This window comes from Rhodotorula toruloides, assembly GCF_000320785.1.
Source record: "Rhodotorula toruloides NP11 unplaced genomic scaffold Scaffold6, whole genome shotgun sequence".
NCBI lineage: Eukaryota > Fungi > Basidiomycota > Microbotryomycetes > Sporidiobolales > Sporidiobolaceae > Rhodotorula > Rhodotorula toruloides.
Window position 1 is genome coordinate 235472 of NW_015622966.1, and position 14524 is coordinate 249995.

Here is a 14524-nt window from a genome sequence, read left to right on the forward strand (position 1 = left end):
CTTCGCCCTCGCCCGCTTGACGTCCCCTCTCACCTCCCCTCCCTCTTTCGACTTTCACCAGCATAGCCCTGTTCTTCGCTTGTCATTCGGCCCACTCTCAGGCTCTTTCCGTCGCCAGCTCGTCTTGTCGTCCTGCGTAATACCGTCTTTCTGGCCACCCTGTTCTCTCCCTCGGCCACTTTTCTCTGGGCATCTCTGTGCAGTACACATGCTTGCATTACACTCGATTCCAAGACTACGCCAGTTGTGGGTGGTCGTCGCGAGCGGAACTTGCTCGAACTCGGACTTTGCTCGCTCGCTCGGAGTTCTCGTCAGCTACGTCTCGTCTCCTTCTCACGCTCGAGCTGCACGATGGGCCTCGCAGACATCTTCTCAAGCAGCGCAAACAACCCGCCACCCGTCCCGCCCAAGAACGCGGTCCGTCCGCGCTCTCTGTCCTCTCCCGCTCCTCCCCACACTACTCACACGAACGGATCCCTCCCTTCGCCCCCTCTGACACCGCGGGATGACGAGCAGATGGGCGTGAATAGGGACAAGGAGAAGGACGAGATCATACGGCGGTTGACCGAGGAGCTCATGCGGACACGAGAGGTGAGTCTTCACTCCTCTTCGGTTTGATGAGCGGGTGTGGCGGTGGTTGAGGGCGAGGACGACGAGCTGGCTGGAGGGACCGCTTGCAAAAGGTGGCACTTGGCTGCCTGCTCGCCCTCGAGACGAGCCGGACCTCGCTCGGTCAGCTTGCTCTCCCGTACCTTCGCCGTACTCGCTTCTTCGTCGATTCCTCAGCGCTCGCTTCTTTCCTTCGCCGCTTCAAGCTCACTGACATGCTCTTCGCCTCGCTCCGCCGTCAGCGCAACCAACAGCTCGAGAAGGACCTGCCTGCCCTCGCCGCCTCCAAAGCCGCTGTCGAGCGAGCGCGCGAACTCGAAGACGTCGTCCGCCTCAAAGACATCATGGTCGAGTCTCTCGAGCGACAGGTCAGCTTGCTCGAGAAGTACAACGCGGCGCTGCAGCAGAAGGAGGCGGAACTTGTTGCGCTGAGAGCGGAACAAGTCGAGCAGCCGATTTCCCAGCCCGACTTGTTGCATCGCTACGAGCAGCTGTGCGACATTTTCGGCCAGTTGAGGGACACCTTGACCTGTCCAGTCTGCTACGAGCCGTTCGACAAAGACCAAGCCGTGTCCCTCCTCTGCGGACACTCGTTCTGCGGGGCATGCTATGCGGAGTGGGAACGCAAGCACATTGAGGCGTTCAAGATGTCGTCGATTCAGGGGCAGTATACGGGTCCCGAGTGTCCCGAGTGTCGGACTGCGGATGTGAGGAGGGGGAGGGTACGGATCTGGTCTCTCGAGGAGGTCGGTGCGTCTGCGCGTTCCCTCGCTCCCCTTCTCTCCCTCTCTCCTGACACTGTCGTGCTCGCAGTCCGCCTCGTCGACCGCGCCAACCGCGAAATCGCCGACAATCCTCACACGCCCGCCGTCCCTCCCATCGAGCCTCTCACAGCCGCCGACCTCCTCCTCGCCGACGAGTCAGCCACGGAAGCTGGTGATGCGCCGTTCACGTCTGTCGGCGAGGATGCGAGGAAGGTGGACAATTCGATCTCGTTTGGGGCGGAGACGGCGGAAGGTGCGGGAGAGAAAGAGCAGGCACAGACGCAGACGGAGGCGGACCAGCCAGCGATGGACGTCGACCTCCCCTCTCCCCCTCCATCCGATGCACCCGACTCGCCCACGCCCTCGACGCCCGCTCAACCCGCCTCCTCCTCCAACTCTGCTCGCACTCCCTCTCCCCCTCCCGCTCCTCCCACCACCTCAACATTCCCCTCCCGCCTCTCTTCATCAGACCATCACCACCTCCTCTCTTACTTGCGCGCGCAAGCCCTCGCCCGAGCCCAACAAAGGGCGTCCCAAGCCCATCTCGAAGCCGAATCCGCGCGTCTAAGAGCGGAGGAGGAAGAACGCGAGGCGAGGGAAGCGAGGGAGGAGGTTTTGAGCGAGAGGAGGAGGATGCCTTATGAGGCTGTTTTTCGCTGAGGCCGGAGGGGGAGGAGGGAGGAGGGATTCTTGGTTGGGTTGGTTGGAGAGATTCCTTCGTTGTTGTTTCTACTACTCGTAACCGCGCTCTCGTGCATCGCATTGCAATCAGTCGTTCGTCCTCTACCTCGCCATCTTGTCTAGGAGCAGGAGCGCAAGAAGGAAGCGGATTTGCGAAGGTCCCCCCAACTCCGCAACGAGCAAGCACGCTCAGTACCGACAAGAAGCACGGAGTCTCAGGTGACGAGAGCGAGGCAAAGCCTGGCCAAAGAAAGCGACGGAGGAAGCGAAGCCGAGCAGGAGGAAGCGCAAAGAGCAAAGTGATCGTGACGAGGACCTGTGCGTTGCGTTGCGTGTTCGTTGGCCGAGGGAGATAGAGTTCGTTTCTGGGTGTCCCGGGAGCGTTGGGTGAGACGGGCCGGCGAGAAGGGGAGCGAGCGGGCGGAAGCGAGCGAGGAGGGGACGACGGACGACGGAGGAGAAGGTGCGAGTGGTTTGGCTTCTGACGCACGAGAACAGCGTCGAAGTGCGACCGACTTCGTTCTTGCAGAGTGTTCGTAGCGGGTCCTACGCGAGAGGAGGACCGTCGAGCCAGAAGTCGCTGCTCGTCCTCGCTCGCAACCACACTCGGAGGCGTTTGTAGACCGGAGGAAGCGAGGACCTCTCCCCTGCTCGCATTTGATTCACCGCGCAGATCCTACGCACTTTCTACGGAAGCTCGGTCGAAGAGCACAAGGGGTCAGGGAACAAGGAGAAAGCCAAGCGAAGAGGGGACGTCCGTCGTCTGGAATACGAAATCTGCCTCGAGGGAGGGGAAAGGAAGGCCGACCCGCTCTTCGAGAGCCTTGTGCTGTACTGGTTCGCCACTGGCCCTGGCGAGCCGTGCTGGCGAGCGAGGAGGCGACTACCGACGACGGAGGCTCGACTGCAATTCAGGTGGCCAGCAGGGGAACGGCTTGGGACGTGGGCAGTCGTTGATGAGCGGGTGGGTGGAGACCGGGCAGGGTTCATTTTCAACAGGCTGGGGACGATATGAACGCGCAGGCAGGCACGAGGAAGAAGGAGTGATGGCCGAATGGAGGAGTTTGAGAGGCAGAGCGCGAGTCCGTCCCGTTGTCAAGCCCACTGGACTCGTCCGTTGCTCGTCGTCGTCGTCCTTGCTGGCAGTACTGTACTGTACTGTATGGGCGAGGGTGACTGGTTGCCAGGAGACGAGCGGGCCCCTTGCTGGTGTGGTCATCGCCGTCTCTGGGCGAGGTTCGATTGCCCCGGGGGCGTCCATTCTGTGGATTGTGCCTGTTCCAGGTACACATCTGCGAGTGTGGCACGCGACAGCGCACAGGCGGACTTGATGCCGTCAACCCCCGTCGTCGCTCGCTTGCGGTCGACGTTACGCTCGCCTGCCGCTCTTACACTTGCTCACACTCGACTGCCCCTAACCCTTGCCGCTGCGAGCCCACGTCGAGTGAGCGAGCGAGAAGAAGCTGCACAACCCGGCCTCCGGCAGACTCTGCGGCCCGTTTTCGTGCCCTCGGACAACGACTCAGCTCGTCGGCCTCATCGACGGCCAGCCCACTTTTCCCTCCCCCAGCGCACCGCCCGCAACCCCGCGCGAGGGGCCACACACCGCTCGACTTTGCGCACTCGCACCCTTCGCAAGGGGAGCAGGCGAAACTGCAGCGGAGTCCGCGCAGAGAGAGAGAGAAGGTCAGTCTCGCTCGCACTCGCAGTCTGCCCACTCGGAGTGTAGACACACTCACACGCTCAATTGTCGACGCAGATCCTCGAGAAACGAACGCACCCCCCACCGCGCTAGAGTCCCCCATGCACCAGCAGCAGCACACTCCCTTCTTTCTCTCGCACGCTTCTCCCCTCGACTCAAACTCGACGAGCTCGACAATGTTCGCGTCGCCAGCCCAGTTCGACCCGTACGCGTTCGCACACATCGCGACCGGCTCGCCCGCACCGTCGACCGCCTCGTCGTCGAGCAGCTCGGCGTCTCCGTCGCTCTTCGACCTCCCTTCGCCCCAAAGCATGCCCATCTCGACTCCATCGCCCAGCTCGTCGTCCTCGCTCGCACTCCCTTTCTACTCCGACTCGCACACAGGTCGCTCGTCCAGCTACGACTCGCACATGGGAGACTTTGCGCTGCCGCAGACCGCGTCGACCGGCGGAATGACCATCAACCCGTCCCTCCTCTTCGGCGCGGACTTCTGCGCGCCCGCACCAACCGACTCGTTCCTCTCCTCCTCTGCGCCCTCCTCCTCTTCCTCGTCGCACCCCTTCTTCCCCTCGTCCTCGCCTCCCCAACCCCTCCCCCCTCCCCTCTTTGGCGAGTCCACAACGCCGCAACAACGACGCGCACAAGTCGCAGCCCTCTCCTCCCTCGTCGTCGTCAAGCCCGCGCCGTCCTCCGCCGGACCCGTCAAGCGCGGGAAAGGCGGTGCAGCTCGTACGCGCAGTCTGAGCCAAGGACGCGCGACGGCTGCCCCACGAGGTCGACGAGCGAGTGCGAACGACAGCACGGACGACGGAGGAGCCAAATCGGCGAAATCCTGGCTCGACGCGCTCAAAGAAGCCGAAATCAAAGCCAAACTCCGCCGACTCCAAACCCAGGCTCAGTTCGATGGTCCGCCGACGCCCGGGAGCGGTGGGAGGATGGCCCAGCTCCAGAGCCAGTTGTTGGCGCAGAGTATGGCCCCTCAGACGGGACCGGGGATCGTCGCACAGTGCGAGGCGTCGACCGCCATGTTGGGCGGCGCGGCGTTCCCTTGGGTGCGGTAGGGACCGCTTGCACATCCCCCTTCCTCTCTCTACTCAGTTCATATTCCGGTTTTTCGTGTTTCCTCAGCAGTACACCCACTCGCAGTCCCCTCGTACCAAACCCTTCGTTCTTTCCTCCCTCTCACTCGGTTTGTACAGCTGTACCACCTCCGTTCCCCGATGACCCACAGGACCCGTCCGTCTATACACTCCCACCCAACCCCTTGTGCACACACCCTCTCTCAGTAGATATCGCCTCGAACGCTCTTATAGCTAAAGTAGTCGACGGTCTTTCGACCGTCTTGCGAAAGAAAGTCTCTATCTTATCTCCTCTCTCGCCGCGAGGGAGAACGGAGAGAACTCATACGCCGTTGCACGGAAGCGCAGGTCGGGCTGAGTTACTTCGTGACCCAAGGTTTGATCTGCGCGTCGAGGTACTCTTCTACTTTCCTCTGCGTTTCGGGATCGAGAACGCGTTTGTCGGGCCGTCCGAGGCGCGCCCATGGCCAGAGGTACTGCGCGAAGCGAAGCGAAGCGAAGCGAGGTCAGTTCGTCCGTTCAAAGACATGGGAGGGAGAGCTTCAAGAAGATCAATGGAGGAAGAACGAGCGCACCTTTCCTCCGAACCCCTCTCCCTCGTCGCTCGTCGCCCCCCAAAGCTGCGTCCAAGCACCCATCTCGACCGGCCACACAAGCCAGCTCGTGACGCGCGCTTCGAGTCCTCGCAGGTGGCGCTGGAGGTCGGTCGCGATCCCGCCTGGGTGGAGAGAGGTGCTGACGAGGTAGGGGTAGCGCGAGGAGAGGATGTTGGAGGCGAGGATGTTGCCGAGTTTGGATTGGCCGTCTGCCGGCGCACGCGGGCGAGTCAGCCGAGCCAACGACTCCAGTACGACGAGCAAGGACTGACAGAGCCTCCAAGAAGCCGCGAACCCTCCCCACTTCTCCAACGTCCTGTCCCTCGCCTCCCCGCCCTCGAGCGTCGACCACTCGATCCCTGTCGCGCCGGGCGCCATCTTGTGCGCCGAGGAAGAGGTGTGCATGATGCGGGGCTTGGTGCCGGTTGTGGTGAAGGAGGTTTCGAGAGCGGGGAGCTGCGGGCGGGAGACGTCAGTGGATAGGATAGGCGGGATGAGGGGAGGGCGCGAGACGGACGAGGAGGATCTGCGCGGCGGTAGACTCGTCAGTGTCTAGAGGCTTGCGAGCGGAGAATAAAGAGCGCACGCAAAATAGGTAGTGACCGACGACGTTCGTTCCTGTCGCGAGACTGATTCAGCAGAGCACGCAGAACGGGCGACGAGTCGCGACGCACCCCACTGCAAGTCGTAATTCTGCTTCGTGAGCAGGTCAGGCGGACACTTCATCACGCCGGCGTTGCAGAACAGCAAGTCGAGCTGCTTCTCCTTGGCGAGAAAGTCGTCCGCCGCCTGCTTGACCGCATCGAGGTCACTCAAATCGAGCTTGAGAAACTCGAGTTGGCCCTTCGTGTGGCGCTCCGTGACGAACGCCTCGAGTTTGTGAATCGCTTCGCGGGCCTTGGTCTCGTCTCGGCAGGCGATGTAGACTTTGGCGTTCTTGAGGACGAGCTGCTTGGCTGTCTCGTAGCCGATGCCGACATTTGCGCCTGTGACGATGACGACCTGCGAGCGGGAGGCGCAATCAGCGATCGCGAAGGAGCAGCTCCCTAGAGAGAGGAACGGGAACGCACCTTGCCCGTCAAGTCGGGCACGTCGCGCTCCGGGTCGTACGTCGACGTGGGTGGGAAGATGGTGTGTGAGAGGTCGGTGTCGGGGCAGAGGCGCACGAGGAGGTTGGCGAGGATCCCCATGGCAGGTGGGGAAGCAAGCGGGAGAGTCGGTCGAGCGTGGGAGAGCGAGGTCGGCTGAGCAGGTGCAGAAGAAGAGCAGAGAGAGCAGTGCGAGCTTGTAGTTGCTCTTGCAGGCGGAGGTCCAGCGAGTGGAGGAACTCGAAGGACGCGCACAGCTTCGGCAGGAGGGCAAGGTGGGATCGTCCCGCGCCTCGGCTCGTAAGACCGCTCAGGGTCATACGTGCGAGCGTCGTATAGTCCTCTTCAGCTCGCCCAGACTCGTCCCATCCTTCTGGCAGCTGTGTGAGGCGAGGTTGACGCGCGAGGTTGATGAGGAACGTCGGGGGAGGAGGGGAGGCGCTACTGGGCGAACGGGCGAGACTGGCGGGTCGTCTGTAGCGTGTCTCCGAGTCCTGATAGCTAGCTCAGCAGCTCAAATCCCGCTTACAGCTCGAGCAGGCGAGCAGTCGCCGCGAGACCTTGCTCTCTCCCTCCCGCTCACGCTCAGCGACAGACGATGGCTACCACCGCTGGATCGTCCCGTGCTGCTCAGACACCATCGCTAGACAACTCAGAGTACTTAGAGACTCGCTCTGTGCGCTCTCATTCTTTCCCATCGCCCTCTCCTCCCGCCCCCACTTCATCGCCAAACGAGAACCGTCGCTGACCTCGCACGCCCGCAGGTCCAACTCGAATGGCGTGTGAGCAACTTGAAGCAGCTTTTCGACCAGACCAAGGGCGAGAGCAAGTCCCGCTGCGTCAAGGTGCGCCCGCATCGCCCTTCCCGCTGGACCTCGAGCTGACATTGCTAGCTGCGTCGTTCGCTGCGTTTATTCGCACGCACAGTCCGCCCTCTTCGACAACTCGCGATGGCAGCTCTTCCTATACCCTGTGCGCCCACTTCCGTTCTCCACCCTCGCCTCTTCCGCTCACCTCCCTCCTCGCATAGAACTCGGGCCACGACAACTACGTCTCGCTGTACCTCTCCTGCGAGCCAACGCAAGCGGAGAAGGAGCGGGCACTGGCGGAACCACCGGCAGTCGCAGCGGCTGATGGTGCTGTGGGCGCGAAGGAGGGCAAGGAGAAGGACCGGGTGCCTTGGCGGCGGGATGGGAAGTTCAAGTTCACGTTCGAGGTGCGCACGACATATTACCTGTTGCTAAACGGTACTGACGCAGATGTACCCGCCAGGCCCGCTCGATTGACCGCCGGATTGTCTTCAAGCAGCTCGAAGCCGACAACCACGACTTCAGTTTCCGCACTAAGAACTGGGGTTTCCTCAATTTCTGGCGACGCAGCGAGGCGTACTACAACAACCCGAACACACGAGCGAGCGACGCCTTCCTCATCGTCTGCACGATCGTCTGCGAGCCAACTTTGCCGACGAGCCCGCCGCTTCCGCACTTGCTCGTGCCCAAGACGCTCATCAATGCTTATGCATCGATGTTTGATGACCCGGACTATGCGGATGTGGTCTTCCGCATCAGGCCTGAAGGCGTCGAGGGCAAGAAGGGGAGGGAGAAGAGGCTGTACGCGGCGAAGAAGGTGCTTGCTGGGCGGAGCGAGTACTTTGACATGAGTGAGTCGTCCGCCCACCGCAAGAGAAGCTCGAACTCACGCTTGTTACACCCGCAGTGCTCTCGTCCGGCTTTCACGAGTCCACCCGCACCACCACCGCCGCACCGTCCGCCAGCACCTTCGAAGAATTGGAAGACGAAGGCGAGCTCGACTACGAGTCGACGAGCGATGACGAAGTGGATCTCGATGAGGACGACAACTCGGGCGGCGAGAGCACCGAGTCTGAGCAAGAGGACGAGTCGATGTTGGGCAGTCCGCGGAGACAAGACTTCTCTCCCGCTCAGCCTCTTGCTTCGTCCAGTGCCTTCTCCGATCCCCGCGATCCAGACGCGACAGACCAAGCGCCCTCATCGCCCGAACTCGCTCGCACGCCTATGCCTTCTGCTCCTCGCCGCCCTCTCTCCCCTACCTCTCCCGTCTCGATCTCTGACGACGAGCGCCCCAATCGCGCAGACGGCGACCGGAGCGCCGACGAATCCTCCTCGACCGACGGCGGCGAATCGGAATCCCAGCTTGCTGGCAGGCCTGCGACACCGTCCACCGGTGCGGCAAGCAGGTTTGTCGACGCGCCGAGTGCGCCGCAGTCGCCTGTCAGGCCTGCTACGGCGCGCGCACCGGCTTCGGCGACGTCGTTGGTGCGGAGGGGAGGGCCGATCGCGCTCACGCCGCGGAAGAAGAGGGAGCCGAGGAAGAAGGCGCCGGCGGATGATCGGCCGAGGTTTGAGGTGGTCGTTACGGATGCTGCGTGAGTGCGGTGCGGTATCTCACTCAGTACAGCACTGACCCTGTCTTCGCTCACTCGCGCCCGCAGCTACTCGACCTACCGCGCCCTGCTGCACTACCTGTACACCGACTCGATCTCGTTCTCCCCTCTCGCCTCAACCTACTACGTCGCCAAAGACTACGCAGCAAACAACTCGCTTCCCTTCCCCTACGCCTCCCGCCGCGCCTACCTGCTCGCCCTCTCGCCTCCTTCGATGTCCGGCATCGCCGCTTCGAACGAATCGAATGCCGTCGCGCCGTGTTCGGCGAAGGCAATCTACAGGCTCAGCGACAAGATGGGATTGGTGGAGCTGAAGGAGCGTGCGTTCGAGCACATCGTCTCGAGTCTGAACGCGCAGAACGTGAGTGGCTCTTGCTTCCGTCCGGCCGCACTCGCGCTTCTTCGAGCCCCTCGCTGAACCGCGTGTCTCCGTCTTCCCTCGCAGATCGTCTACGAGGTGTTTGGCTCCTTCTCCAATCGCTTCGACGAGGTTCGCCGCGTCGAGATTGCCTTCCTCCTCGAAAAATGGGTGCGTCCTCTCGCTCAGCTACAGCTCACCAGCCCGCCAACTGACACTCTATCCGCGCAGAACGAAGTCCGCTCGTCGCCTCAGATGCGCAAAGTCTTCGACTACGTCCGCACCGCCCGCTTCCCCGGCTTCGAAGACGTCTGGCTCGAGATCGTCCAGAACCTCGAGGTCCGCATCCCGCCTCCTGTCGCGCAGGCGCCGGCTGCGAGTTCTGCAGCGGGCGGGGGAGCGGGAAGTGGAGCGGGAGAGGAGGAGAGGGCGTGAGGGGTTGGTTCGAAGGGTGCGGGGCGGATAGGCGCGTTCTATTTCCTCTCCATTTGCTGTTGATGTCTCTATTGCTTGCTATGCATCGGATTTGTCGTCTCTCGAAGGTCGCAGCGAGCGGGAGGAGCGTTCTCGACATGGACGACCTTCTCAGACGGATGCGAAGATTACGAAGACCTCCCGCTCATAGCACCCTGCTACTCTTGCCCATTCTATCGCATCCAAATACGCTCCCTGACGCCCTGAGCCAGTACCCTCGCAAGACACCCCGTCAATACGCCCGTTCACCACGACAAGACCGACAGCGCAACCTCATTCCTGCGTCTCGCGTCAACTTCGAAGCCTCGACGTGACGACCTACTCTTGAAGAGCGAGTGCTGAGCATCGTGAGCCGGAAGGAGGAGCTTCAGGCGGAACCAGGCGATCAAGTTGCTCTTGTCCGCGTCGAGCGGGTTGATGCAGATGTGTAAGGCGACCGTCTGAGGAGGCGAGGGCTCCTGCAGCTGCTGCCAGGCGTCACCCTCTTGTGCAATGGAGACCTTGGCGGGGAAGGGTACGCCGTGTTCGTGAGCTGTGAGGGTAGGCAAAGTCAGTGATCCAGCTGTCAACGCAGAAAGCAGCCGAGGTCTCACGCGTGAGGATGAAGTGCAGCCAGAACATTCCCGCCTTCCGCTGCGCGTAGTGCTTCGACATGTTCCTGCCCGTTAGGGTGGTGAACCAAGGACCGCCGCTCTGGTTGCCCTCAACAAGACGAGGTCCCGCCATCGTGTACTTCTGGGAGGCGCGGATGGCGGAGGTGTAGAGAACGAATCGAGGGGGGTGTGCCCTGCTCTCGTAGACCTCGAGGGGAACAGCCGGACCATGTACCGGGATGGGGTGCTCGGCTGTGTGGCACTCAAGGTGAGCAGTGATGTTGACTGCAGAAAGTATGGCTTTGGTGCACCTGTGGCGGAGCCTGGCGAGATGTGAAGTGCGCCTGCCCCGTCGTATACAAGGTCACGTTTGAGGAGGATCTTGCTGAAATGCTCAATGATGGCCTTCAAGATGCGGCGGAGGGCGTTTTCGCCACCGTAGCCGTTCACCTGCGAGCCGATGAGGCGTACTCAGTGTTTGGCGCAGGGAGGATACTATGTCGAGGAGGGAGGAACGCGGAGAGGCGGGAACGCACGATCCTGTGGGTCTGCCTCCGTTCCTCCTTGAGCTCCCAGGCCTCCTTGTCTGCGAGAAGGGCGAGGTGGTGAGCGCGGGTGTCGGGAGACTTCGTACTTGAACGAGCTGACTGCCGAGAGAAATTACTCACTCGTCGTCAACATGCTGTGCACGTCCATGGCGGTCAGAGGCAGCTGAAAGCAGGCGTTCAGAGCGGGAGTAGGAGAGGGACAGCAAGCTCGATAGCAACGCAAGCCCTGAAGAGAAAGGGAGAGGAGCAGCCGAAGACGAAAGATCGTGTCGCAACTCCACGGACCCACCGCGGACTCTCCTTCAGCATCGCCACGCTCGACCTCTTCCTGCTTCCTTAGAGCTCGCCTTCTGCTTGTCCAGGCGCAGAGACTGTCGCAGCGCAAGCGAAGCGACATCCGTTTGACCTTCCCAAGCAGTGTCAAACCCACTCCCTCTCCTCCTCAACAGCCATTCCGCTGGAGAGGCTCTCTAGCTGGCTACTGCAAGTGTAATGACGGGAGGCGGAGCTCGTCGCTACCAGGAGAAAACCGAAGGCGAAGGCTCACCGCGACGCCTCGTACCGACGGCGAAAGTGCTGGCGAGCGACTGCTGCACCGCTCCCGCTGTGCCACGATGCGACGGAAGAGCGAGATGGAGACGGAAATGGACGACAGGGTGATCGACATCATCCTGGAGTCGCTTGAGGGCGCAGTCGAAGATGACGGTTTGCGGAGGATGTTCGACGCGGACGTGCTCGAGCGGGTTGCCGCACTGCGAGACGTAGAGATCGATGGAGTACGGAAGGTCGTAGTGTGCCGCTGAGGGACAGTGCGGAACAAGCGTCAGCACACGAAGTCGAGGACGGTCAGCGCATGAGAGATGTGGTAGACTTACGCAGGAAGAGCCCCGACATGATCCTGAAAGGTCCGCTGCCTGGCTGCGCATAGTGTTGAGCCATCTCCTTCCCCACCGACCTTGTAGCGTATCCGTAAACTTTCCGCGCAGGCTGCCAGACCTCCGCGAGGCAAGGGCCGGCCATGAACGTGTCGCCAGTACTCTCGGACACGGCGTAGCGGCGGGAAGAGCCCCGTCCAGCAAGCTTTGCCTTGAAGGGGACGGCCGGCATGGAGATACCGACGGGGTCGCGCGCTGGACGAGCGCAAGGCGAATGTCAGCGAGGCCGCAAGTATACCGCTCAAGCTTGTACTGACTTGTTCCATGACCTGGCGTAACCACGAGCCGTCCTTGCGGGACGTACTGAGCCTCGTTGCGTGGAACGCCGAGAAGCTGGACCTGCAGCTCCTTGATGAGCACGACGAAGATGGCTTCGAGGGGTTCGCGCTGCGTGTCGAAGCTGGAATCAAACGGTCCACTGCGGAAGGTATTGAGCTGCGTGAACGCAAAGAAAGCAGAACCGCTTCAGCATGTTGGATAGCCAGTCGGACGCAAGAAGGGGGAGCGCACGAGTCGGTTGGTTACAGCGGCGCGAGAAGCCTCGAGCGGTTCAACGTCTGCTCGAGCTCGTCATGGTCAGCATGGGATGACGAGCTGGATGCTCCTCGGAAGGTGCTCGCGCACCTTGAGCGTGTGTGAGGTGGGACAAGTTCATCTTGAGCGTCCGTGTCGAGGGACCGAGGACGAGCGAGGGCTGGCAGCAAGATAAGGCCAATCCAGTGAGAAGGGAGACGGGGGAAGAAGAAGAAGCGAAAGCAGCGAGCAAACAAGCGTCGTGGATGCGAAGTCCGCGGATACCCCGATTCCGCCTCCTCGTCCTCGTCCGTGAGAGGGCGCAAGCGAAGCAAAAGACGCGAGCGAGAGCACACGGGAACTTAGCACGACCGCTACTTCCACCCGAACACGGCCGGTCCCGTCGCCCCCTTCCTCCTCGAAGCAACCGCAAACCCCTTGCTCAACGACCGCTCCGTCGCTGGTCCCGCCGCTCCTGCCGGTTTTGTCAGATCAAGTCGGACGAAGGCTTGAGGGATGGCCGGGCCGGGGGCAGGAGGTGGATGCGGAAGGCGACATCTGGGTGAGGGGACCACTTGTATGTGTCCTCGAGTGGTCGGCCGAGTTGCTCGATGGTCGCGGTGAAAGCGAAGGGGACGAGGGGAGCTGGGGAAAACGGTCGACGAGAGATTGATGGAATGAGGAGTGCTTCGCAAAGACAAGATGGAAAGAACAAACGATGGAAATCAACACTCAACGCGTGTGGGCGGTCCTGCAAGCCGGCCTGCGCAATCGTTTCCGCCTCATCCGTCGGCCAATTGTACTTGTGTTCCACTCTGACGTAGCTCTGAACGAGGCGCGGAGCCGAAATCTCACGTATGTCTGTCTTGTGGCCCTTCTTCTCGCCGCCCGAGTCGGGGAGAAAGCGCTCGAGGACGAAGCGGCGAGGCCATCGGCCACTTGCGCGAATCTGGACGACGTGAATAGAGACGCCGGGGGCGCGGAGGACGATGGGTTCGGGGGCTGGTGGGCGAACGCTCAGCGAGAGTTGCGGGCAGAGGGGGCCAGGATGCAAACTCACCGGTGTTCAAGCCCCCTTCAATGACCAGCCCGCCGGCGTCGTAGTGCTGGTAACCGTTCGGGTTGGCTCTAGTCGCTGGCTCAGCTGGCTCGAAGCCTGTCAAGTTGATCTGCAACCAATTGACGATAGCCGCAACGATCCGCTGCAGCCCCTCGTGCCCGCCGTAAGAGTGGACCTGTCGTCGAGATTGTGAGCAGCTCCTGCATGTCGTGCTCTACACCGGGGACGAGAAAGCACGCACGATTCGCCCCGTTGCCGCAGTCCGCTTCTGCCGTTCTTCTTGCAAAGCGCCCGAGTCAAGCATGGCGTGAAGGCTCATAGCGTGCGAGTTCTAAAGTCTGCGGAAGCAGCAGAGCGTAGCGAGAGAGGTGAAGAGCGAGGAGGAACGAGGACACCGGGTTGAGGAGGGTCCGCGGATCTTCCGGCGGCTTCAACGACGATGCGAGACTCGACAACAAGCCAGGACTGACAAGATAGCCCTGCAGAGCGCCCAGCAAGCATGCTCGAAGCCAGCAGCGACGTCGCACGTCGTCGAGAGGGGTGGGAGAGAGCGCGAGAGGATCGTGCAATGCGTCCTCCTCGTCGCAAGCTGTTCTGCGAGTCCCGTCGAGCGTTCAGCGTCGTCTACGAGCGCACAAGAGAGGCCAAGAGGCGCAACACTGGCTCGCACGCGTCATCGCTTCGCTTGCTGGTCAAGTCGTCAACGCGTCAACCGGCGAGCAACTTCCCTTTGCTTGCACTGCTCTCGCTTGTCCAGCTTGACAGACTTGCTGTGCTCGAAGGGATCTCCTGGACTGGCTCACTGGTACGCACACTTCCGCCGAACGAACGCCGCTCCTACCGACGACGGACGGGGCCCTCGCGACGCTCACCTCCTCCATCCCGCTCACCCACCGCACAGGACTCGCTGTGGGACAGGAAACAGAGGCTTACAGTCACTTACACCGCGCGCAGACTGCTACGCGTCGAGCACCCGCATCCTGCCCCGTCTTCTCGCTCCCCCTTCCTGTTCAATCACCTTCCTCTCTCGATCCCCTCGACACCGACCGAGCGACAGAATCGTAGCGCCTACTGAACTGCACACGAGGCCTGCACACTCAGC

At 61.9% G+C, this 14524-nt stretch overlaps 7 protein-coding genes across 7 annotated transcripts; 3 read left to right on the plus strand and 4 right to left on the minus strand.

Annotated features, from left to right (window-relative positions):
• Window positions 1-351: 351 nt before the first annotated feature.
• RHTO_07169 (zinc finger, RING-type protein) lies at window positions 352-2033 on the plus strand (the record flags this gene model as incomplete). The annotated part of the gene is made up of 4 exons (XM_016420827.1): window positions 352-417; window positions 517-591; window positions 852-1359; window positions 1423-2033. 4 exons carry the CDS (start codon window positions 352-354, stop codon window positions 2031-2033), a joined length of 1260 nt encoding a protein of 419 aa, XP_016274554.1.
• A 1824-nt stretch (window positions 2034-3857) lies between these two features.
• Window positions 3858-4817, plus strand: RHTO_07170 (uncharacterized protein; the record flags this gene model as incomplete). The annotated part of the gene is made up of 1 exon (XM_016420828.1): window positions 3858-4817. The coding sequence occupies one exon, from the start codon at window positions 3858-3860 to the stop codon at window positions 4815-4817; it is 960 nt and encodes a 319-aa protein (XP_016274555.1).
• A 377-nt stretch (window positions 4818-5194) lies between these two features.
• On the minus strand, window positions 5195-6621 carry RHTO_07171 (short-chain dehydrogenase/reductase SDR family protein; the record flags this gene model as incomplete). The annotated part of the gene is made up of 7 exons (XM_016420829.1): window positions 5195-5311; window positions 5411-5640; window positions 5704-5887; window positions 5949-5957; window positions 6018-6049; window positions 6106-6433; window positions 6502-6621. The coding sequence occupies 7 exons, from the start codon at window positions 6619-6621 to the stop codon at window positions 5195-5197; spliced, it is 1020 nt and encodes a 339-aa protein (XP_016274556.1).
• A 496-nt stretch (window positions 6622-7117) lies between these two features.
• Window positions 7118-9734, plus strand: RHTO_07172 (uncharacterized protein; the record flags this gene model as incomplete). Its single annotated transcript, XM_016420830.1, has 9 exons — window positions 7118-7195; window positions 7284-7364; window positions 7447-7491; window positions 7550-7735; window positions 7792-8179; window positions 8236-8923; window positions 8990-9302; window positions 9387-9470; window positions 9531-9734. The coding sequence occupies 9 exons, from the start codon at window positions 7118-7120 to the stop codon at window positions 9732-9734; spliced, it is 2067 nt and encodes a 688-aa protein (XP_016274557.1).
• Window positions 9735-10018: 284 nt separating this feature from the next.
• RHTO_07173 (uncharacterized protein) lies at window positions 10019-11062 on the minus strand (the record flags this gene model as incomplete). Its single annotated transcript, XM_016420831.1, has 5 exons — window positions 10019-10305; window positions 10367-10618; window positions 10678-10816; window positions 10903-10952; window positions 11035-11062. The coding sequence occupies 5 exons, from the start codon at window positions 11060-11062 to the stop codon at window positions 10019-10021; spliced, it is 756 nt and encodes a 251-aa protein (XP_016274558.1).
• Window positions 11063-11429: 367 nt separating this feature from the next.
• RHTO_07174 (uncharacterized protein) lies at window positions 11430-12504 on the minus strand (the record flags this gene model as incomplete). Its single annotated transcript, XM_016420832.1, has 5 exons — window positions 11430-11713; window positions 11790-12044; window positions 12107-12284; window positions 12360-12406; window positions 12474-12504. 5 exons carry the CDS (start codon window positions 12502-12504, stop codon window positions 11430-11432), a joined length of 795 nt encoding a protein of 264 aa, XP_016274559.1.
• Window positions 12505-12849: 345 nt separating this feature from the next.
• RHTO_07175 (uncharacterized protein) lies at window positions 12850-13726 on the minus strand (the record flags this gene model as incomplete). Its single annotated transcript, XM_016420833.1, has 4 exons — window positions 12850-13007; window positions 13080-13364; window positions 13423-13597; window positions 13664-13726. The coding sequence occupies 4 exons, from the start codon at window positions 13724-13726 to the stop codon at window positions 12850-12852; spliced, it is 681 nt and encodes a 226-aa protein (XP_016274560.1).
• Between the last annotated feature and the right edge of the window lie 798 nt (window positions 13727-14524).